Source organism: Phlebotomus papatasi, chromosome 3 (assembly GCF_024763615.1).
Source record: "Phlebotomus papatasi isolate M1 chromosome 3, Ppap_2.1, whole genome shotgun sequence".
NCBI classification, from domain to species: Eukaryota; Metazoa; Arthropoda; class Insecta; order Diptera; family Psychodidae; genus Phlebotomus; species Phlebotomus papatasi.
The window spans coordinates 87,867,972-87,894,653 of NC_077224.1; the positions used below are offsets into that span (position 1 = coordinate 87,867,972).

Genomic DNA, 26,682 nt, shown 5'->3' on the forward strand with positions numbered 1-26,682 from the left:
CGAAACCTTATAGCATTCCCCTACTTCAATTTTCAATTTCGATTTTAAACCTTTAAAAAATCACTTATCACGAAAGATTACACCAAGAATTCTACGAAACTCTGGGATGAGTATAAGAAACATTGAAAAAGAAAATCACCGGCACTTGGAAGCTTGTGCAAAAGATAGGATGATGAATGGGTGTCATGTGACGCAAAAGACCAAAACCCAGCTCCATCAAAGAATTGGGGGCCCCTGAAAAAAGGGGAGAACATATTTCACATTCTTGACAGATGTGACACCACACTAATATGCATTTCTTGCCACTTTGAAGATGAAGGAAGTCCCCATAACATTTCTGTCCGCCCCTCATTTCATTGAAAACCTCCCCTGTCCCCCTGACCAACAAAAACTCTGCCCCAAAGGATGTGGAACTTTTTACAGCTCAATACTCAATGTGATTCAGTATTTGCCCAGAGTTTATAACTTGATTTTAGAAGCATAATATCTCTCTTTATTTTATTGCTCGAACTCCATTGAAGGAAAAGAAGACAAAGAAAGTTCGTCTAATAACCTTGAATTTTCATTTATCAATTTCTCAAGGTCAAAGGATAAAAAGCCTCTAGACAGCTCATTTCTTAACCGATTTTGACAAATATGGATTTAATTGAAAGGTCTTGCAATCCTTAATAAGTCTAAATCAGTTTGAAATGGGTTATGAGTCGGTAATTAATTTTAATACAAAATTTGAATATATAGTACTTAAATGCAATTATGAGCAATTTTTGTAGTGACCCATACAACGTTCTTAACCGAAATTTTTAGTGAACGACTTATCTTGAGGGAATAAAATCAAAATTCCGATTTTGAGCATCTCACGAAGCCAAAACGCTTTGTCACTTCTGTCTTGGCTCCAATTTTCCTTACCACAAATTCCTCCAGAACATCCCGGACGCAGAGAAGATTCTTCAAAATTGATTTATCATCTTACACACATTTTGATCTTATTAAGAAAAACGACGATGGAGACCACACCACCCACAATTTCAGAGCTATGCAAATAAATCACACTCAAGATACTTCCACCTGTGGATTCAGCCAGCATCTCTCCTAGAGATTATCTCCAAAATCTCACACTCTAAATGTACTCAAATTTCCACTCACAGTATGATGCCTTGCCAATCGATGAAATCCGATCTTGACAGAGATTTGCAAACACAAGAAGAAGAAAAAAAATCTTCTGACCACCAAAAAGAAAACCACATCAAACATCAGAGTTAATGGAATTAAGTGAATGAGATTGGAAGAGCAAAAAATATGACTGTATTACATGAAATTAATTGCCATTTGCCTCTAGCGTCACATTGATTAATGGGGATGAGAAAAATCCCTGTTTATTCTCATTTTTTTCCTTCTGTCCCATCCACTCAAAAGCTATTTTCCAAGAATTTTGGGCTCAAAGTAGAGTTAAAACTGTCATAGATTGGAATAAGAAGATTTATCTTAAGGTTCTAATAAGTAAGAGGATAAAGCACCAGTTCACGAACAATGTAGGGTAAGTGTGCCAAATTCCGGCCAGCTTGCAATTTCGGCCATATTTTTTGTTCCTCGAATTTCCATGAATTTTTAGTTTTTGGATACTCTTGAGATTGTACAATGCAAAAAAATAACAAAAAATGTCGCTTCGACGAGCAAGATAATCTGAAAAAGACATTGAAAAAATTCTGGAAGAGCAAGGAACTATGAGAATGAAGGTGGCCGAAATAGGCCACCAATGCTATGTCTACATTTTTATTCATTTTAAAATGTATTAAGATGATTTTAGAGAAAATAAAAATGATAAACTGTCTGCAAGGTTCCAAGCAACACTCCTTATAAAAGAGTAACAAAAATATTCAATTTATATTAAAAATATTACTTTACAAACTTGAGACTTTGGCGCTTGCATGCAACTATGCCGAAATTTGGCACACTTACCCTAAGGGTAAATAAAGAGAGAAAAATTAAAATGAAATCAAAATTCGCGTCCCTTCTTTATCAAAGGACTTGCATAATCGTGTCCTATTCTTTCGGTCTCAAAATTGGGCTCAACGGGCTGAACTAAATTTAATTTGGTGTGATGTGCAAAAGAAGAAAAGTGCGAAAGAGTAAGATTGACACATGAAGAATTTTTGAGAAAGAATATGAATTTAGACTTTATGAAATTTTCCTGATCTATCAGGTGTGCCGGAACCATTACTGACCAAAATAGATTTTTACTGGGCATTAATGATTTTTGATTTTTTTTTGTGAAAAATTTGGTTCATTACTGACAGATATTGATTTTTTAGATAAAAATCTATATTTTTACTGACCAAAATTGATTTTCTACTGAAAAAATGGACTTTTTATGTGTCTATTACAACCCCTTTTAGATTAGACGAATTCTATGACATCAAAAATCATACCCTTTTTCTTAAACGCTTTAAAATTAGATTAAACTAAATTGAATTTGGTTCAAGAAAAGAAGAATATTACGAAAGAGTGAGAAAGATATATGCAAAACATTTGAGAAAGAAAAAAGTGAATTTCGATTTCATGAAATTTTCCTAATCTAAATATTTTGCCGAAGTAATTAGTGTTTAAAATCGATTTAGTACTTATCGAAATCGATAGTTCTTTTATCAAAATTGATTTTCTTATGAATCTAACCCATATTTCAGATCAGGAAACACGAAATCAAAATTCACATTCTTTTCTTCTTTAAATAATTTGCATTCCACTCTTTCGCACACTTCTGTCTTTTTAAACATCACAACAAATTCAATTTAGTTTAATTTAAATTAAATACTTATGGAGCTGGCGGCACATCTTTCCAATTCAATGAAATTCTATCGATCGAAATTTTACTTCTTATTCTTTCAAATGGAAATCAGATATATTGTCTTATTCTGTCAAATAGAAATTGAATTTGAATTTGAAATTTAAAATGAAATTGAAATCGAAATTAAAATTTGCATTGGACAGAAGGAGGCAATTATATCTAGATTTCAGTTGTATGGAATATACATACAAAATATTTTGGGAAGGAAAGGGATATGAATTTTGATTTTATTAAATATTTCTGATCAAAAATGTATGCTGGAGTGGAGGCATTACTGACCAAAATCAAATTTCCACTGCCTAAAGGACATTGGGCAAAAATATATGGGAGGTGGTCAATAAGGTGTCCATAGACGGGACTAGATACATTTTATAGGTAATGGCGTAGGATGAAAACCTGCCGAAACCTAGGAGGATATTCACTGGGAATCCTTGTAAAATTACCTTACAATTACATCGCATTATTCAAGATCGGCTTAAGGGATCTTTATAAAATTTGGTATGGGGTTAGTGTACGGCTAAAGCTTTTAATCCATGAATATTACTCTCTTCCCCCACTCCTCCTTCCACTAGCCCCCATACAAAATGAGGACTTTTTCCATGATAACTCGTTTCTGAAGAGAAGTGGAAATCACATACTTGACACAGGATCAACATTAATGGAAGGCTCTTTAACCATGTATACATGCGTTTCCCCCTACCACTCCTTCTAGTAGCTCCCATACAAAATGAAGACATTTTTAATTAAGACTCCTCACAGAGAAAAGCTAGAAAGCTGGAATTTGGTATGGGATTAAGGTTTATGGAAAGTTATTTAGTCATGTAAATTTCATCAATTTCCTGTTATCTGAGGATCAATTATTTTCACATAGTGCCACTGAATATGAGATAAGGTAATACGGTAATGGAAAATTTGCGTAAGAATTGCAATGAAAATGCGTAAGTTAACGAAATACGGTGAGGTGAGTCTACGGCGAGCATTTTACTATCAATGTGATTCTGCCCTTAAGCCGAGAGACGGCTGAACGTAATTATAATCAAAATAAAGATTGTATTACATTTCCATCAAATTCTGACTATAGTCCGTCTCTTAGGGTGTCTACACACGGAGAGCTATTTTCATCAAAAACCGCGTTTTTAAAGAAAATTGTTTACACTGCTGTATGTGAAAACGTTAAAATTCTGTCAAAAATGCGATTTTTGACAAAAATGATTCCCAATGTGTAGAGGCCTTTAGTTAGTGAGAAACTATTGGGAATTTAGTCAAATCATTATTTGGATTATAATTACGTTTTAAGCACATGTTACAAGTTTGAACACTACGCAAAGACTGGGACGCTTTGCCACCCCTTTCAATAAAATAATAATTAATATCTTTTACAATTAGAGCGCCATCGGTTAGTTGGTGGAAATAAAAAAAAAACTAGGGTAAGGTAAGCTATTGTACCAATAACGTAAAATTCACGTAAAATTTTCGTTATTAAACTTACCGAAGGCAATTTTGTGAGAAGGTTGACGTTGTTATCGTGAATGTGCACTTTCCTATTATAATACTCCCTCCGTTCCGAAATAAGTCGTACGTTTGGGAAAAATTCTTGTTCCGAAATAAGTCATACGTTTGGGAAAAAATGGGATTAAGGGAAAGTTTGTTGATAAATGTTTTGTGTATCAACAATTATCTCTTGTAAAGAACTATTGTTAATGTTCAGCACTAAAATTGGGGTACAGTCTTTATGGTAAGTTGAGGAACGAATGTCTTAAAAATGTCTTAGTTTTTACGTTTTATTTTCAAACTAAAATAAGTGCAGAATGGTGGTGAGAGATACAGACTTGGGACCTTCGGGGGACCCCCCCATAAGTTGACCCTGGGACCATTAATATGTCCTTTATTTTGCCCCCACTCCTTCCCTTCCCCTCCAAAATCATGTTATTTGGGATTGCTCGAAAACACGTCGTGCGATTTTTTTCTTCAATTCTGGATATGTTTTAGAGAAATATATAAATGGTCCCAGGGTCAACTTATGGGGGGTCCGCTGAAGGTCCCAAGTCCCTATCTCTCACCATTTTGCATCCAGATATTCGAACACATAAAAAAGGATGTTCTTTTTATTGCTCATTCTACAAAATTTGAGATATAAAAAATGCCATATCGGTAATAACTGTTGAGTTCTACTTGTGCATACTAAAAATTTAGAACAAATTCTAGCCTGTAATGTTAATCACAGTCCATTTTTTAGTAATTAACTATCTACCGGAGCTCTTTGAAAAAAACGCGAAAAATGGACAACTTTAACATATCGATTCCTCAACTTACCATCGTGATAGGATCCCCATATTATCCCTGAACATGGAGGATAGTTCATACACAAGATATTTGCAAATAACAAAAACATTCTCTGAAACCATTCCTTAATCCCTAATTTTTCGCCAAACGTACGACTTATTTCGGAACGGAGGGAGTATTACTTTGAAAGTGTAACACGACCTCGCCAATTTACTGTCATAAGACTGAAATTTATTTTTCGCTAAATTTTGTTACTTGGGTATCTTTATAATACTCTTTAAGCCCAAAAAAGAGATGGTATTCAAATGAAATTAAAATCTAATTATTTTTATTAAAAATGGCGTAATTGATAAACCTGGATCTAAGCTGCGGTATATGCTGCACATTCAATGGAAATTCAAAGCATTAAAATTTTATTATTTCTCATTTGGCTGAGTAAACAAATAAAATTGTTCTATGCTTCAATTCCCAAGTGGAAAGTCTCTCATTCCCAAGGAAAAACTCCAAGAGAACAATCATCTGAAGAAGGAATAAATCGAACTTTGTCAACGCAATAAATCCTCCACTCCCTGGCAATGGGGATCATTTTTCCCTAGCCCTCAGCGAAAAATTCTCACCACAAAATCCTCCATATAAGAAAAGTTTTTCAATTGACCGAAGGAATTTTTATTAGAGACAATTTCTCTCTCACTTTATCTATCATCCGTGTGAATATTCTTCATCAAGATACATACAACCACCTCCATAACAAGAAGATCCAAATGACTTGCAAGAAAAATTACTAATCTCGTTAGATCTAATGCTTTAAATCGCCTCAAGCTTGCGCCTTTGATCTCTTTCTGATGTCGCTCTTGGAAGAGCCTCATGATTGCAATATGCAATAAAATTAATTGCAATTTCAATACGTGAGCATCTCATCACAATTTTCTGATTTATGTGCGGTTAATTTCAAACCATCATTGTGGTTAAGTGGAAATTCTCTTGCTCTAGGCACGATCTAGCAGAGCTCTAGGCAATAAAAAGCTCAACGAAATAAAAACTTGAGGAAGAATTTGAAGGCAAGTATTTCTTGCAGATGGAAAATGGCTTTGGAAAACTCCCGCAGATACAAAAAAAAATTATCAAGTGTCAATTCCATTTCTAAAATGAATAATTTTATATCTCTTCCTCTTTCGTGTTCATCACTTTTACGACTTTTCCTCTCCGCACATTTTCTGTGCAAGATTTTCATTTTCTTTGCCTCATTTTATTGTCATGACACTTTTTGTCTCTTATCCGGAAAATTTTCCACCATCCGAAGTTTAAATTCAATATTTAGTCCTCCCTGTCATCCACATTTTCCCATTCATCTCATACCAAATAATTTTACAGCATTTGCGACACAAAAATGCTCCAATATACGAGAATTGATTTCAGCGATAAAAATAAATTTTCTTTTGTCACATGAAACTTTTCAATATTAATTTATCGCCAATTTATTGCTCTATTTTGACTCTGAAAAGTTCGCAAGTGTCACTAAAATGCAAGGGAAGGAGAATCATGACATAAACATCATCACTTTTCACCTCTAATCAGTACCAATAAAATTTTAAACACCCAAGAATTTTCCCCATTTAAACTCCCAAAGTTCTCTGCAACACCCAAAACAGACACACACATTTTCCGTCCCTTTTTATTGTACGAAAAAAAATAATTAATAGCCTTATCAGATGGTTCTGCTCTCTTTTTGGGGTAAAAATTACACAAAAGAAAAATGGGCATTGTGATAAAATTTTACGATGCACCAGACAACATGAGCATAAACTAAACAAGAGATTTCAACTTCATTTTTACGACTATTGACTAGCAATAATAATCGCCCTCAGAGACCGAAAAAAAAGCATCTTTCTAATACGATATTACCGTGTTTTTGATACAATCTTACAATCCGATTTGCTGGAGTTTTCTCCACCAGCAATAAAATTTATATGATAGTTTTTAAAAGCTCTTCAACAAAGTTCTTCAGACAGACAGAAAAAATAACCATATACACTCAGGAAAATCTTGTTAAATTGATTTCCTTGATATTTTTGAAGAAAATGTAAATTTAACACATCTGTGATTCATAGTAGTATGACGTGCTATATTTTACCGTGGTCAAATACAAATTCTAGCAAAAAAATGCCACATGCAATTTATAACAGTACGACGTGCTAAACTGCATGACGTTTGTATGCTTATTCTTGTAATTTACACACATCCGTGATAAATATTAGCATGGCGAGCTACATATCAATACGCTTAGACAGCCAATAAATTATTGATATATTCTACGTGTACTGTAAATGTTACATTTGAGAATATTTATGATTTGTTCTCAGTACCTTAAACTTGATTATTATTATTACTAGTCTTACTAGTACGACAGTATAATGTTCTAGATATGATCACATTTCAATCAGTTTTTTGACTAATCCATCTCTCGGCTTAAGCCAAGAAACTGTTTTGGGAAACCAATGGGAACTAATCAAATTATTATTTTAATTATAATTACGTTAAACTGTCTCTCGGCTAAAGGACAGAAAGAACAGAAAGAACTAACCACGCCAAGTCACTTCTTTTATCACATCCTGCTACTTTGCTAGAGCAATACAAGTTCCAATGAATTTATCCCGTCCATGATTTATAAGGCGAACTAATCGTTCTAATATTTACCACATACTTTATATGTTCTAATAAACTTAATTCTAATCGTACTGTATTTCAGAACGCCGTGTTACAATTTGTCGTGATAATATATCTATTCTAGACAATGAATCACGTACGTTATTCAATCTAGCACGATACAAACTACATGTCCATGATCCACACCAAAACGATGTGCTATTATTTATCACGCGTATATAACTATTCAATAAACTTATCATATACGTGTTGACCACAAAAATTATTTATTCTAGTACGTTGCAGTACCTGACGCATCAAAGCTGTGGTTATTTTAACATAACCTAATTTACAAATCATGCTAATGGTTCCCGATCAAAATTCCAAAGTTCCGAAAGCAAAAATCACGAAAGTAAAAGTTCCGAAAACCAAACTCCCAAATGAGTCGGACTCTCAAAAAACCAAAATTCCGAAAGCACTCCTAAAAACCAAAATCTCAAATGAGTCAAAATCCTGAAAAGGCCAAAATCTTGAAAGAAAAATCCCAAGTGGAAATCTCGAAAAACCAAATTCCTGAAGACACCTAAATTCAGGGGCGTAATCCCGAAAACCCAAATTCCCGAAAAGATAAAAATCCCGAAAGCAAAATTCTTAAAAGTCAATATCCCAAATGGATTAAAATCCTAAATAGACCAAAATATCCAAAGAAAATTCCAAAATCCCAAGTGGGTAGAAATTCCGAGAAAGCAAATGCCCGAAAATACCAAAATCCGGAAAAAATCAAAAGTCCCGAAAGCAAGATTCCCAAAATCCCAAATCCCAAAAGAAAACATCCAAAAGCCGAAATCTCAAGTTCGTCGAAATCCCTAGAAACCAAATTCCCGAAAAGACCAAAATCCAGAAAAACCAAAAATCCCGAAAGAAAAAATCACACAAGCCAAAATCCTGTAATCCAAAATCACAAAAAAGCAAAATCCCAAAAGTAAAATACCTAAAACAAAAATTCCGAAAAAAGCAAAATCCGGAACGCCAAAATCCCAAATGAATCGAAATTTCGAACAGCTAATTCCGCGTATCCAAAATCCCGAAAGAGATTATTTATCGTTCATTGCTAAAAACCTGGACGATAAAATTCCGAATTCTTAAAAGTATTTAGCCACTTCTACGATAGCTCCTGCACTTATTAGAGGCAAAGGGAATTTTTTTGTGTTTTGGGAAATCATTTTATTCATTATTCTTCTTATAATTTCGTCCCTTTCAAGATTTTGACCATTCGGGATTTTGGCTTTTTAGGTTTTAGTGTTTGGGATTTTGGCTTTTTAAGATTTTGGATTTTTGGGATTTCGACCCATTCTGTATTCCGACCCATTCGAGGCCGGAATCCAGAAAATTAACGAGCAGTAAATATAATTAAAAAAAAAACAGTAAAAAATAGAAAAATTAGCGGTAAAATATCCAATTTTGATTTAGGCTTAGTAGAAAGCCTAAATCTTTACAAAAATGGGTCTAATGTCTAATGGGTTTCGTACAATGCCATTTCAGGTAATATGAAAACTTATCTATTTTCTCTTTGTATAAACTTGCATGAAAATTTCACTGCTCTTAAAGTTCTAAAATCAGTTACTGTTCAAATTTGATTTCTTACTAACTAATTTTTTTTACTGCTTATTTGTGCAATGCCCTTTTTATATGCCTGGATAAAATGTGAAAACTGCAGATCATATCGATCACTTGATTCTCTGAATAATCTACCTTCCAAGCATTTAATAATTTTATTTATTTAAAAATTATCATAATTTTGTTATTCAGTTGAAACAAAAGTACTTTTATGGTTTTTTTTTAATTTTGAAAATTTTTAAAATCGAAAATTTCTCTTAATTTCTTTTGCCAAAAATCTATGTTGACGTCCACCGCCGTCTTAGCATTAATTCCCAAATTTTCGGTGCAAATTTACGATAAACTGATTCACTTGTTGCTCTTAAAAATCTCTATCGTATCAACACAAATTTCTCTGAGTGTACATTTCAACACCAAATGCAAGAAATTTGAAAGGAGAAGCATCTTCTCCCTCAAAAATATTGAATTCTTGCAAGAAGTTCCTGGAACGTGAGCGAATTTTCTTCATTTTCTGATTTCCCATGAGAAATACACCCAACTCTTGGAAAATTTCTTCCCATCCAATATTGTGGTCAAAGTTTTCAATTCAACTTTATAATTGCACCACCGTATGCTCTCTAACGTTTGAGAAATTCCATCACGCAATTAACATCATTTTTCAATTCAACCTCCATGGTAGGATTTTTCTAACACTGCACCACATTACTTCCAATATTTCCAGAGATGGAGTCAAAGAGTATAAGCCATCCAATAAACCATCTTTTGATCCACCCCAAAAGCTACCATGAAAAGACACTCTCTGAAAATCCTCAAAATGACAAAAGAAAGGAAGGAAAATGCTAAAATAGAATGTAATAAAATTTCTAAAATATTGTAATTCCACAAGCCTGAATAGCAAAAGCCACACAAATAATCATAAAACTTGTCATACTTTGGCCAACTTGACAGGAAAAATGGACCAAAACATTTAATTGCCATTAAATTATGAAAATTTATCCTTGCACCACGAAAATTCATTGAATCGAAAGCCATAATGGCCAGCAATGTTGCAGTAGATTTGTGGATTAAACCCCGTGTGCACTGGTTCCACCCATTTCCCTGCAATAGAATTTTCTCTTCTCCCAGGGAAAATTTACTCCTTTTTTTTTGCGACACGGGAAATGCGAGGAAACATGGATCAAATGCTGCATATATTGACTTTTGGGAGACAAATCAAACAATAAAAATTTTTATAGCCAACAAATGTTTCTTCATTCGTCATAGAATGTTTAATGTAAGTTGAAAAGTTTCCTTCAAGTAGATAAAAGAAGCAATTGTTATTTTTTGCAATTAAACCAAGACATAAACCCGTTTTATAGGAGTGTGCTTTTCTTTTTAAATAGTCAAAGTTATTGACAAAGTTAATATGCAAAATGTAATTGAAAACAGGGACTATAGTCCATTTTCTGTAGATAATCTATGTTATTCCCAAGACTCCAACCCTCAACACAGGAAATCTGTAAGCGGAGACACATACCAAATAAACAAAAAAATAGAATTTAAATTCTATGCAATAATAAGAACACTGAGAGAAATCCGAAAAAGTTAAAATAACATTCCGGAAATGTTAATTTTACCCTGCATTATTGATTCCAAATCGGTGTAAATATTATGCTTTTAAGGTGTATTAGGGGTTAAAGTTACCCTTTTCCATGTTAATTTTACCTTTTAAAAGGTGTAAAATTAACATTCAAGATTTTTAAAAAAAATTTTACACCTAAAAAGTTTTAAAGTTATGAGGAAAAAGGTTAATCGCACCCCCGTCTTTTTCTGAGTGAAGTACTTTCTTACTTTATACTTTATACGCAGAAAATTTAAATTTATTTTTAAATAATATTTTCCAGAACCACATAAAAAATAAAAAACCGTAATTGAAAAATAAGACATCAAAGGTTATGATAAAATTTTACATGATAACTCTTTAGTGTCTTTAAAATCTTTTATTTGAATTTAAATAGATGAGAAAACTAAAAAAAATCTTGTCATCCGAATTTCACAATTTTATCTAAGACACCCACCCACTTTTTCGCTTTATTTAAATGCAAAAAAATCATAAGAAATATTTATATTGTTATTGGAATAGCCAATGATCTTAAATAAACAACAATAAAAACAGTTTTCTTCCTCAAAATTGCATAAAATTCAAAAACCTTCTAGAAAATACACGTATACTTTACCCTAGACACAATACCCTTTTAGTAACTTTAAACATTAAAAAGTAACATGAAGAGTCTACGATTCATACACTTAAAAAGTAGTATAAGGACGACTGCCATTGTTAGCTCAGATGTCCTGTTTCTTTTTCAGAAAATAATTTATTAAACAGTTATTAGTCCATGTCCGAAACAACGTACTTCTCTCAAGACACAAACCCGCTTAATCACACAAGGTTTACAATAATTAACAGAGAAAATAACGACTAAAATCTTGAACAAAAAAATATAATACAAATGAAGCGAAAATTAGCAAATTGGGAAACAGAAAGTCATAACCTGGGAAGTGATTCAGTACAACATGAGAATTGTCATACCGATCGCTCAGAATAAGAAACGAATAACTCACAGTATGCAAATTTTACAGGAGAGCGATTTGAAGCTGAGATTTTACTTGCAAAGTATGGGATTTTTTATATTTAATTTCTCTATAATTTTGAAAATAATTATCTTTCAAGTATAATATTCACAGGAAAGGTAGAGGGTATAAAGAAATATCCAAAAAGCGAATAAAACGATTTTTGTAAAAAATCGAGTTTTTCGTTTTATATTCTGAGTCGTCGATATGAGAAATCTTAATGAGAATAGTCACTAATTTTAAAGTCAATTTTTTAAATTAATTCTTTTAATTTGAGAAAGTCCATTTTTAAAAATAAGGTCTCATGACTATTTTCTCTTCGATACTTATCGCGTGACAATTCTCACAGGTATAAGTGCCTGAATTCGTTCTGAAGATGTATTCTGCAAACTATGACCATTGTCATATGGCCTTTATCAGAAATTACTTAAATGGGACAGTAGGTGTTATTCCATGTTATATTATGACTCATGACTATTCTTACGAAATTTTGCTCTTATGACAATTCTCACAGAGATTTTGTTGATTCTGTTAATTTGTGAGAACAGAGAAGTGTCACAGGGGAGAACGGAGAACTGATATTGAAAGAAGTATCCAGAGATTTCGAATAACTGGTACATAATCAAATTCGAAAATTATCTTTATCAATAAACTTCAATGGGCCAACATAATCAACTCTGTTTGGGGTTGAAGTTTTCTTGAGCATTTGGCACACAAATTTCCGAGTAAGAGCCATCGATTCCAAATGGGAATACTTCCCTAGGATCGGCTACGACAATAAACAACCCATAGAGTCATGGAGAACAAATTTTGTAGAGTCCCCCAGAGGGAATTCCTTGTTGATATTCGTCTTGACACACGACAAGTGCTTCTCCTACATGAATATTTCAAGCATTTCCCTATCTTGCCAATAGCTCTTGTTGCAGAAGAATTTACACTACCGCCGCCGCCAAGTTTGCTAATTCAATCCTCACGCTTTCCTTCTTGTATTCTTTGGTTCTTTCCAGGATGGCTTGGAGCCCTTTCAACAGCCGTCGCCCTGGGCATCTCGCCGATTACAGTGGCACTCTGCAAACGAAAATCGACACGCCTCACTGCCGTCATTGGTGGTCTAGTAACAGCTCTTGGATGCCTCTTCACATCTTTCGCCTCGCAATTTCACCAATTGTTCTTCAGTTATGGTAATCAATAATCTTTTTTTAATCTCTTCTTTCTTCACCATCATCACTTGAAGTCAGTGATCAGTTAAAACTAGCTTATTGTGGGTAAGATTCTTTTAGTGTTCGCCAACAGAAATGTTGACCTTTTCAAAAACAATAATAGCTCTCTTTTTTGTACCAAAGAACCTATTTTCACCGCGAGTGCTCCGATTTTATGTACGACTATTCCCATTTTCTCAAACACTGTTCCTATTTCGCCGCAACTGTTCCCATTCCCATCGCGATTGTTTATATTTTCGCCGAGATTGTTCACAATTTCATAACGATTATACACATTTTCGCCGCAACTGTTCCCATTTTCGGAACGATTGTTCCCATTTTCACTACAAATGTTCCCGATTTTGTCACGATTGTTCTCGTTTTCGCCGCAACTGATCACATTTTCGCGGCGATTCTTCCCATTTTTGCCTCTATTGTTCCTATTTTCGCCTCGATTGTTCCTATTTACGCCGTAATTGTACCTATTTTCGCCGCGATTCATTTCATTTTCGCCTCGACTATTCACAATGTCGTAGCGCTTTTGTTTACATTTTCACTGCTTCCGATTTTCTGTACGACAATCCCATTTTCGTCACGATTGTTCCCATTTTTATCGAAATAGATTTCGCCACCTCATGTTCTCATTTTCGTCACCGGGAATAATCGTGGTGAAAATGGGAACAATCGTAGCGAAAATAGGAACAGTCACAGTGAAAATGGAAACAATCGCGACGAAAATAGTAACATCTCCAACGAAAATGGGACCAATCGCGGCGAAAATGTGAACAAGTGCTACGACATTGTGAATTCCATTGCTGGCTTCTTACGGTTATTCTCATGGTCGCCGCGACTGTTTACATTTTCACCGCGATTGTTCCCAATCTCGTTGCAGGTATTCCCATTTTCACCGAGACTGTTCCTATTTCCGCAGCAATTGTTCCCATTTTCACCACGATTGTTCCATTTTCGTCACGATCGTTCCTACTTTCACTGCGACTGTTCCTATTTTCATCACGAATGTTCCGATTTTGTATACGGCTATCCCGTATTCGCCGCGATTATTCTCATTTCCACCGCGAATGTTTCCATTTTTGTTGCGACTGTTCTCAATTCGCCGCGATTGTTCCCATTTACACAGCGAATGTTCCCGTTTAAAGTTTAAATTTCATTAAATATAATTCAACGTAGTCAATGATACGGTTTCAATCTTCAGAAGTCTTTCCTGACTAAGAAGTTACAGACAAAACTTTGTATAAGTTTTAGCCCAATCGAAAGACAAGAACTTCCGAAATAACCACAATACGTATAAATATTAACAAAACAATCATCTAAAGCTACTCTTGAATTAAGGAGCCAGCTCTTGAAAAATCTCTTCTTTCGCCTCTAATGATGCACCATTCAAAATTATGTTATTGAGTTTGCTCAAGACATTCTCCCCCAAAGGCAAATTACTCCATATTAATTTAACTCAAGAGTGAATTAAAATGACCAAATATACTTAGGATAGCAAATTAAAAGTTCAACTCAAAGGAATCCTCAATAATTTCTATTACCGAAACAACAAGAGAAAGATATTCAGAGAAATTCCTTCCTGAAACCAAACAAACCATCGAGACTGTGAGAAAAAATTCAGCATCATTAAAATTCTCTCATGATAATCGGAACAAATTGGACCAAAAGCTGTCTAGAAGTTTAAGAGACACCAAGAAAAACGACCACGACAGAAGATCAACTGGATAAGCAATTTGAAAAGAAATCAAAACCTCGAGCCATTTTACATAAAAGCAAGTGTACGGTCAATTTTGTTGCTCGAATTCCATGGAGAAGGCATCATCTATAATTGATCTCTTTATCGAAATGCCGAAATTGCCATTACTGATTCCAAACCATTCTAAAATTTTCTAATTCTAGAAGAATCGTATTTGAATTTTTGAAATAATGGAAATTAATTATCACAAATCTGTTTTTTAAGATCAAATGAGAGTGTTTTTATAAACTTTTGGGATTGGTTCATCTGTAATTTAAAATTAATTCTTTATGATTTACTGTTTTAAAAACTCTAAAATTGAATTGAATAAATGGGATTGAATCCCACAATCATCAAATCCTAAATTCGACTAAAATTATTCACCACGTATTATTAGGAACTTTTAAATCCCAAATAATTAAATAATTATATGGGATTATAGTTAAATAATTAACTGATGTCAATTGTAAAATAGTCTGCAATCTATCCCATAATGTAATAAAAATCAATCCCAAAATTTTACTGAAATCAAAGACTAGATGTGATTGAAACCTCTTCAATTCCACATGATAGACTAAATCCAAAAATACACAAAATGAGTTACAATTGATTCTAAATTTTCAGGTGTTTGTCTTTAAAGTTCCTTACTGGCTACGTACTATTTCAGATACCAATTTCAGTTCAATTTAAAATTCTCATGTAATTCTAGAGTTTCAAAATAAGAAAAACATAGTTGGAATATTGGGTTAGATCAATCCCAAAATGTCAGAAAATCAATTCTAAAGTGTGATATAATAAATGGGATTCAATCCCACAATCATAGAATCTAAAATTCGACTAAAATTCACTGCATGTGATCAAGAACTTTTCAATCCCACATAAAGAACTCAATTACAGGATTTATTAATGTCAATTGTCAAGCTGAAATCAGTCCCACAATGTTATAAAATTCAATCCCAAAACTTCCTCCTCAATCCCACGTGATCGAATAAATCAAAAAATACGTAAAAGTAATTGCAATGTGTCGGAAAATCCAATCCCAATATTTTATTAAATTCAGTGATCACGAATTCAAGTATTCTGCAGAACTGAAATGCTTTGCCACTCCTTTTTTTACTCTCTTCATCGCCTAGAGATCCATTAAAAAAGTTTAACCAAAACGTGCTACACTCGTTTGTTCAACATTTCTTTTTTAGCCTTCTTTTCAATCCCACTTGGATATTTTTGATATTGAACAATCTTCTTCACCGTCTTTCACTGATTTTCCTTTGAGTGACTCTTGTGGATTCATCGATGACCAGAGAGAACATTGTAGGGAATGCTAAGTATGGCAAAGTACAAAAGACCAGAGATAAATGAATTGATTTTCAATTATTTACCCGCCAAAAGACTTCTTCATCTCCCACAATAAAGAAGAAGCACGAAAGGAAGCTTGATGAAAGATTCCAATGCTCGTGGATGAGGAGAGTAAAGTAAATATGGCAGAAAATACGGAGTTTGATATCAAAGTACAAACTGAATCACAGCCACTGGGCAAATAAATACAAAACTTCGCTCTATCACTCATGCTTACACACTAAATAAACCTTGAGGGTTTATTGAAAAGTTCCTTCGTGTTTACAAACATAAGGAATGGCCTGGATTACAAGTTCAAATTTATAAGAGATTTCTTCTCAATTAATCAGCTAACGAAAAATGCTTTGAAAATGACAGAACTGTCAAAGATTGTGACAGTTAGAACACTGACAGTAATTAACTGTAATTTTCGCTGTCAAAAATTTGCTTTTCTTAAATTTACGTTTTTATGACAATTCTCTGACAAATCCACAATGTCTACTTATGCCGAAACTATACACCAGTAAGTTAACATAGTGAATGTCTACTTTATAATTGTTTGCAATGACAACTCTGTCAAAATCTTTTGAATTTCAAAATTCCACTACTCACTACTGTAATTCAGTAACACTCTAATCATTTAATTTTAGAAATAGAAATGTCAACTTTGCATGTTATTATGACAGATATGTCAAAAAATATATTAACATGTCAATTTTCAAATAATATCTGAAGCTATCCAAATAGTTATGCCAGTTATGTAAATTTATAAATACCCAATAACTTAATAATTAAAGCACTGACAGTAACAGACATTTTGACAGATCTGTCAAAAATAAATCTGTACCTCAAGCTATATGCCATTCTCAGTATAAAATAATGAGATTTCCCAGAACTTTACAATCAACTCACGTGCTTCAGAAACTTCTCACTCAGCAATTCACAGGAAAACGATATGAATTGCGTGAGAAGAAGCAAAAGATATACTTTACACCCATTATGTCATGACAAGTGAGCGCCTCATCAATGAAATCTCACCACACTTTTGACTGCATATGGCAAGACTGCTCTGTAATCACACATTTACTGGATTTCTCGATCCAATCGGACTAAAGAGATTATACAGACCACAATTTTTTGGTTAGGGGAAGGGATGGGAAAAACATGAAAGATTGCCGCTCGGAAGAAAAGTGACAAGCAAATGAATTAATCAATCATCGAGAGACTCGGATGAAAGTGACATGACAGCCATTCATGCTCACACTCCTCAAGCCAATTGAAAGAAATCCAAATGGAGAAAAAAGTGAGAATTCACACACGGAAAATTGATTCCAGCTACCAAAAAAATCAAGGTGGCAATGACCCAAACTTTGCAGAATGCTCGTGAATTGCAGGGCATATCCTCAAAATTAGTTTTGAATTATTTGGTTGTTTACATAAAGTTACATAGACTAGATCACAAGTGGCTTTTAAATTTCATTTAACGGTCATTGAAACGTCAAGTTGACAAGTCATTACGATGACATATCTGTCAAAATTAACATGAACCGACTTGTAAGATAGAATTAAGAGTATACATTTAATAAAAATAAATATTTAAAATTCTTCTCATCCTAAATACTGAGAAAATTTAATGTACATACCCTTTAAATTGACAGACCTGTCAAAAATCTGACACTTAAAAAAATAGCAGAGGTAATTGATGGATTAATTAAAATCCCAGTGGAATTAAAAAATATATATGAATTACAAATAAAAAATGTCAAGATGAATAATAATGATAATAATATATTGGTTACTGTGACAGACATTTATACGTCAGAATGACTCCGAAATTCCCCGCTAGTGACTCAAAAATGACACGTTTAATAAACTGAGCACTTTTTAAAGTATATGTTTTTTCTTAAAAGAGCTTCAAATTGACTTTGCTTTATTACTCAAAAAGAAGTAATATTTTAGTAATATTCGTGACTATATATTGACCATTAAATTCCTATCAATGTATAATTCATTTATTGTAGCTGTTTTCAAAATTCAATACGACTGGGTAAACGAAAATCTAACATATTACCCAAGAAGCAAAATAGCTACCATATGGAACTAAGTATTAAACAAGTCTTTTAGTGCACTTTTAAAAGACTTAAAGTGCAAATTTTCTGTTGAAATTCCTATAGAAGCTCTTAAGATCCTTAAGAGTGCGCCACTTTACTTATAGTAATCTCAGTGATGGAAGCAAGAGCGTTATAAGTAATTAAATAGGTTTTTGGTTCTATAGTGCCTTACTTAAGGAATTTTACAAGACTACACAGAGAAAAATAGTTGATAATTGAGTTGATCAAAAAGTTGATTTTTCATATAAAATTAATCACCAAGTTAATATATCGAATCCTATGTAAAGTTGGTCAAAAGTTGATTGATTTTATCAACTGTTGGTTTTTCGATATTTTTTCCGATATTATCAACAGATCAATCGACCTTTATCAACTTTTGACCAACTTTACATAGGATCACGTTTTAATCAACAGTTGATTAAAAGTTGATCAAAGGTTGATCAACTTTTAATAGATCAACTGTTGATCAAAAGTTGATCAAAAATTGATCAACTGTTAGTCGATCAACAGTTGATCAACTGTTAGTCGATCAACAGTTGATCAAAAGTTGATCAAAGTTGATCATCTGTTAGTCGATCAAAAATTGATCAACTTTTGATCAACTGTCAATCTTTGCATCATCTGAGTAATATTGTAATACTTTACATTAATCGTTCCATTGATTGGAGTGCTGAACCAAGCTTTGGCGCCAAATGATGTTCCTGACGAAATTGACCAATCGAGATATCTGTAAATATACTATATTTCATGATAACAAGTCTTTTTGCGTCGTATTTGCACTGTCAGTATATAAATTATTCACTCAAATTCTATCTCGCCTGAATTATAGCTGTTAACTGTAACAAAATTGATCAACTGTTGATCAAATTTTGATCAACTGTTGATCAAACGTTGATGACATTAAAAAATAAACAATTTTATCAAATATCAGATAACAAAGGAATCCATCGACTCATTAAATTCAGATTGGCTTCATATTAACAACATAGATTCGAATAGGCATAATAGGGAACGTCATACTCAAAAAGTGCTACATTAAATTTTCCTTTAAAGTTTAAGATAAAGCACTTTTAATTATTTCATTGTAAAAGTAGCTGAGCGGAATAAAATAACAATAATAACGCTATGCAACAAATTCACTATTGTTTTTCTGTCTCAGAGGTCTCACATGGTACGTTTGATAAGAGTTGAGTCCCCTGATTAAGAATCTGGTTTTAGTTTTGCTCTATCACGTCTCAATTTTTTTAATTACTACTTTTATATTAGGTGAGATTCTTAACAATCTCACCTACTATAATCCTAACAAAATTTCATGTCCTCCGATCGCGCTCAAACTTGGCCAAAATGTGTTTCGCCACTTCCTGATCACGAATATATGGGGGGCTAAGTTACGTTCCCGGCCGGCCGTCCGGCCGGCCGGCCGTCCGGCCGCTCTTTGGAGCTTAATAGCTCCTAAACTAAAAAAGATATCGACTTGCGGTTTTCGGCAAAGGTTAAATATCGTATGAAAATTGCAACTTGGTGCATTGACCCCCCACCCCCCACCCCTCCTTCCGCCATTTTGAAGACCCCCCTTTTTTTGTTTTCTCAATAGCTCCGCCCCTATGGCATCGAGCGGGCTCAAATTTTAGTATGTTATAGCTGGGCCTTAGAGCTTTCCATCAATACCAAACTTAAGGTCCCCCGACCCCCCTGACCCGAGCTATAAGGGTCCAAAAAAATTTTCTTAAAATGGCCATAACTCCGGTTCTAATCGTCAGAATTTAAAAAATGAGGGCTTTTTGGAAAGCTCTCGTGAAATGCCACTTCCCCTTCTAACATCGCAAGTTCATAAAACCACCGCTAGGGGCGCTATTATTAAAAAGAAAATTTTTAAATCTTAAAAGTTAAATAACTCAAAAATTCCTTATGCAATCGGGCTGAAATTTTAGTATGTTGTAGCCGTTGATTATACCTATCAAACAAAAAAAACCTTAAGTCGATCCATAACCCCTGACCCGAGCTATAAGGGGTCAAAGTTCGAACATTGACCGGCCTCTATCTCCGGTTCTAATTAACATAGCGACCTAAATTTTACCTTTTTGGTTTCGTCTCGATGAGCACTTTCAGATGGAAGTTCAAAAAGTCACCACAGGTGGCGCTGTGATAGCGTCAAAATTCATCGAAATTCAAAGTCACTTTTCTCAAAAACGGCATTGTGCAAGTTAATGAAATTTTAGTATGTTGTAGTCCAGTCTAGGACGTTTCCAAAATGGTGCGTATGTGCGCTGTGGTTTCAATAGAACCGGAGATATGAGGGGTCAAAGTTCACGAAATTCAAAAAATCATATCTCCGGTTCTATGTGACCGATTTTGATGAATGAGGGCATAAACGAAAGATCTCACCAAATGCTACAGCTTTCTAGAATATTTGAACTTCGTGTGACCAACACCAGGGGCGCCACAGTCGAAAAACCAATTTCAATATCACATAACCTCAATTATCTCGACTGTCGCTGAACCGATTTTGATGATTACTTCGACATAATTGTAGAGGACATTTGTCTCTACATTTCGTCCATACATCATTTTCCGCTCAGACTACGCTATCACTCCGATTTTGCCGTTTAAGTGTGAAAAAATTGATTTTTCCCATAATAACGCTTTGAAATCACTCAGATGCCAATTTGACTGCCTCTACTCCACCAAGACACTTAAAATAGGGTTTTAAATGGAAAGTCCCACAGAATACAACAATTCTTTGATATAGTTGAAGTTCAACAAATGACTACTTGGGGCACTCTGGATGAAAAAAACAAGTTAAGAAACAAAAAACCTCGATTATCTTGGCTTCTGAGTAATCGATGAGATCATGTTCTATGGAAAAATTATAGAGAACATTCTGGTCTACATTTCACCCATATAACACTTTTCTGTCAGTTCATCCAAATCCTTGATATTTTGGTTTAAATACAAAATTTGTATAATTTCACGAATTTTATTCAAGATAACTGAATGGCGACTCACAATTTCAGCTCTAAATCGAATTTGCATGCACTCCGAGTTAGCTCACGTTAAGAATCTCACCTACATAAGCCGGTTAGGATTATCTGTCCCTTTTTTCTGCTTTGCCTTAGATTATTTGTTACATCTCAGGTTCTGCTGAAGAGAACTTAAAAGGCGTAGGTTCGTTGGAAAGGTCATTAGTTGTGTTTCAATTTCCATTATTACACAAAACTTTGTAAAACCACTCCTCCCAGGGTGTAAAATTAGAGTTTCTCTAAAAATTACCACAAAAATAATGGTCTTAAAGTGAGGTTTTAAAAATTTGAATAAAATAATATAAACAAAATATTAAAAAAAAATCATTAACACCAGGAGATAGGCAACACTTAGAACTACAAATGGCTCCAAATGTATGTAAAGTTTGAGGCCCCTATCTCTCATAGTTTCCGAGATAATCCGAGATAAAATATTTTCAGACACTTTTATGCATTTCTCGTCCAATTTTCTTAATTTTCCAATGAAATTTTGCACATATCAAGCCTGAAAGAGGCTCCAAACGGATGTAAAGTTTGAGACCTCTATCTATCATAGTTTCCGAGATAATCGACTTTAAAGATTTTCAGACACTTTTATGCATTTCTCATCCAATTTTCTTAATTTTCAAGTGAAATTTTGCACATATCAAGCCTGAAGGAGGCTCTAAATGGATGTAAAGTTTGAGGCCTCAATTTCTCATAGTTTCCGAGATAATCGACTTTAAAGATTTTCAGACACTTTTATGGATTTTTCATTAAGTTTTCCTCTTTAATAACGATAATAAGTTATATACGTTTAAGAATTATTAATGGGAATTTGCATTATTTATGTATAAATATTGTTCGAGTTTGCTACAATCCAAATTTGAAATGAAGGAATCGCACCTCTATAAGCTGATCTAAGCTTATCACTGTCTTTTGTGATGCTACCATGCAGTGACTCTTAACCGTCTTTTAATTCACAGTTTTCTATTATTAACTAGTATAGATGTTTATTGATTATAAAACATGTATTAAATAAGAAATATTTAAAATTATGCAATTAATATGTCATTTTTGTAATAAAATTTGTTTTAAGCTTGAAGTAAAACTGAAATCTATAGATATTAAAGATATTATTTGAGTTATTAACTTGTGTAATATCTAAATATACTTTATAAAATGGTAAAAATGATTAAACTTCTAGAGTTGTCAAAAACAAGATAAAAAATACCCTGAGATTTCTAAATTTAAAAAGAAAAAGTCAAAATGTGTGAAATAGTAAAGATTTTGTTTAGTTGGTTAAGTGCTAGATTTTCGCTTGAGCCTCAATTTCGAGGTTAAAAAACAATCTTAGCGAAAAGTTGCACATGGACGAAAATGTAGCTAATTAAATTCTCTATCAAAGTCACAAAACAGTTCTGTTCAGCAGAATCGGAGATATATAGGCACCCAAGTATCAAAAAATGGCAAAAACGGTTTTGTAGTCCTAAGTGTTGCCTATCGCCTGTTTTGTTTATTTTATCTTATTCAAATTTTTAAAACCTCACTTTAAGACCATTATTTTTGTGGTAATTTTTAGAGAAACTCTAATTTTACACCCTGAGAGGAGTGGTTTTACAAAGTTTTGTGTAATAATGGAAATTGAAACACAACTAATGACCTTTCCAACGAACCTACGCCTTTTAAGTTCTGTTCAGCAGAACCTGAGATGTAACAAATAATCTAAGGCAAAGCAGAAAAAATATAAAAGTAGTAATTAAAAAAATTGAGACGTGATAGAGCAAAACTAAAACCAGATTCTTAATCAGGGGACTCAACTCTTATCAAACGTACCATGTGAGACCTCTGAGACAGAAAAACAATAGTGAATTTGTTGCATAGCGTAATTATTGTTATTTTATTCCGCTCAGCTACTTTTACAATGAAATAATTAAAAGTGCTTTATCTTAAACTTTAAAGGAAAATTTAATGTAGCACTTTTTGATTATGACGTTCCCTATTATGCCTATTCGAATCTATGTTGTTAATATGAAGCCAATCTGAATTTAATGAGTCGATGGATTCCTTTGTTATCTGATATTTGATAAAATTGTTTATTTTTTAATGTCATTAACATTTGATCAACAGTTGATCAAAATTTGATCAACAGTTGATCAATTTTGTTACAGTTAACAGCTATAATTCAGGCGAGATAGAATTTGAATGAACAATTTATATACTGACAGTGCAAATACGACACAAAAACACGAAATATAGCATATTTACAGATATGGCCCAATATCAACAGTTGATCAACAGTTGATCAACAGTTGATCAATGTTTGATCAACAGTTGATCAATTTTGTTAGAGTTAACAGCTATAATTCAGGCGAGATAGAATTTGAGTGAATAATTTATATACTGACAGTGCAAATACGACACAAAATGACGTGTTATCATGAAATATAGTATATTTACAGATTTCGCAATTGGTCAATTAAATCAGGAACATCACTTGGCGCCAAAGCTTGGTTCACCACTCCAATCAATGAAACGATTTTGCGAAACAATTACAGTATTACTCAGATCAACAGTTGATCAACTTTTGATCAACTTTTGATCAACTTTTGATCAAATTTTGATCAACTTGGTCGACTAACACATGATCAACTTTTGATCAACTTTTGATCAACTTTTGATCAACTGTTGATCGATTAACAAACGATTAACTTTTGATCAACTTTTGATCAACTGTTGATCGATTAACAAATGATTAATTTTTGATCACTTTTTGATCAACTGTTGTTGTGGAAATTAGATGGAATCATCTGATTAACTTGAGTATCATGGTAGTATTCAAAAAAATTGACAACAAAATTCCAGAAAATTTGTGATGTTTTGGAGAGAGCACGTGGAATCTTTTGACCAACTTGAGTATCGTGGATATGTTCAATGCAATTGCCTACAAAATCACAGAACCTTTAGGATTTTTTGGAGAAAGCAATAATATTAATAATATGTTACTCATCAGTTTTTGTCAAACAGAAACGGAGTTTTTAACTATAATCAATTGTTCAAAACTGTCTTGGTTCTTAAGAATTTACTATTATTCAATTGCTATCGACAGGTGATTATTTAGTTGGTTTTTATATTTGATAGTTAATAGTTGATAAATTTTATACACATTTTGATCATTAAGTTGATTTCAATATTTAATGATCAACGATTGATAGAAATGTATTTAAAACTGATTAACTATTAGTCGAAAAAATCGGAAAATTAACTTTTGTGTAGATAAAATCAACTTTTTTACCAACTTGTTGATCAAACTATCAACTGTTGATAGAAATTACCAACATTTCGATCGACTTACTGATCAATTGTCAAATTAATCAACTATTTTGATCAACAGGGTCGATCTGATTATCAACTATTTTTCTCTGTGTATATTAAGAAAAAAATGTTTCTTGGGTAGTTTCGTACTAGTTTTAGTAACTTTCAAAAACCTCAAGTCACTGTCTCTATCCGTTTGGTCTAGAGACCTCAGTTCAGTAGAAATGACAAGGTAGACAATTTATTAATATCAATATAGCTCTGACTTCGTGCAATAAAAGACCACTCCTCAAATTGGGCCCAAACGGAATGAAAAATCATCAGGTATCCCGTGGCGTGAAAAACAGATAAGCAACTTTTGGCAATTTATCATATTTTCCCGCACCGGAAAAATGCGTTTGACATGGAAGAAAAAGCCCATGGAAAGTGCCATCATCATCTCGGCCAGAAGAAGAAAAGTTGACCATAGGAGTCACCAAGAGTTCAAGTGAAGAAAAAATCCCTTTCTAAATACCTCAATATTCCTTCTCTCCCAACTTTTCCCACAAGAAAAGAACAACCATTCATCTTCCCAATGCTCGTTAAAATTTTTCCTCACACTAAGAGAAAATTCACCGGGAAATTAATGACAAATTTCAACAAAGAAAATTTACTCTTCATATCTTTTTCTCCAGAAAAAAAAATTCACACTTCCATCTCGTGAAAAAAAAATTTTCCATGAACATTTAAAAGCTCTGATAGAAGCTTTAGGCGAAAAGAAAAACATACCATCAATTTAGTACCGTGAGAAATTTGATCTGAAAAACCACAATTGGCTTAAGCTTGAGGTAGGATCTCTCACCAGAGAAAAGAAATCAATAATGTGGAAGTTCATTGACAACTCAGAAGGATTTGCTAGAGGATTAGGTTGATAAATAGAGTCCAATGACACCCACGAGAGAAGTAACTTTTGTGCCTTTTAGCTGAAGAAAGTATCCCATTTCCAGAAAAGTGAAATGTCACAGCGAGTCAATGAAAAGCTCCATCAATTCATAAACAAAGAAACTGAAGAGAAATTGAAAAATTTCATAAAATTTATTAAACCCGGGTGGACCTTCACTGAGAAAAAAAAACTTTAACACTTTTTAGGTATAAAAATATATCAACATTTTTTAATGTTAATTTTACACCATTTTAAGTGTAAAATTAACATGAAAAAGGGTAACTTTAACCCCTAATAAACCTAAAAAGCATAATATTAACACCGATTTCGGATCAATAATGCAGGGTAAAATTAACATTTCCGGAATGTTATTTCAAAAATGATTAAAGCCGAAAATTATCGTAAAGGCCACGCTTAGGGCCTTGGCAGACTTAAGGATTAACCGAGAGACGACTTAGCGTAATTATATTCGAAATAATGATTGAACTATTAAAATCAATTTAAATCAATTTCCACTAAGTCGTGTCTTGGTTTAAGTCCTAAGTAACATTTGATGTTATGTGATGAAAGTTTTACTTTGAGACCAATTAGAGCCACCTTTCTCTTGTGCTTCATAAATATTATCGTATTATATATTAATTTCTGCGACAAAACCCATTTATTTACTATTAAATTATAATGATAATTTTCCCAAAAGTTCTTTTTCTTATTTTAGGGTTAGTGCATTTCATAAGAATTCCCCTTTTCCGTTTTTGAAAATATTGTTTAATTTTAAGAGTGAGAAATATCTTCTGTAACCCCAAAATGTTCATATTTGACGAATTTGGCTGTATTTAATACGTCATTAAAACATCAAGTTGACAAATGATTACGATGACAGCTGTCAAAGTAAAACCCAATAAATTGACAATTCTATCAAAAATCTGAAAGTTCAGAAAAATAGTTGTTTAAAATTACTCTATGAATATTAAATTAACAAGGAAATCACGCATATGCGTTACAATAGTACATATAAAATTAATTAAGTTGAATTTGAGGAAAACGGTAAGACCTTTGACA

The 26,682-nt window shown here is 33.2% G+C and overlaps 1 protein-coding gene across 2 annotated transcripts in view; it reads left to right on the forward strand.

The window, feature by feature from the left end:
* The window catches only part of LOC129806234 (monocarboxylate transporter 2-like), a 66,518-nt gene that overhangs the window by 31,726 nt on the left and 8,110 nt on the right, over positions 1 to 26,682 (forward strand). For both annotated transcript variants that reach the window (XM_055854669.1, XM_055854668.1), the window contains one exon: positions 13,003 to 13,176. In XM_055854669.1, coding sequence (XP_055710644.1) covers positions 13,003 to 13,176 — 174 coding nt within the window. The remainder of the gene's footprint in view (positions 1 to 13,002; positions 13,177 to 26,682) is intronic.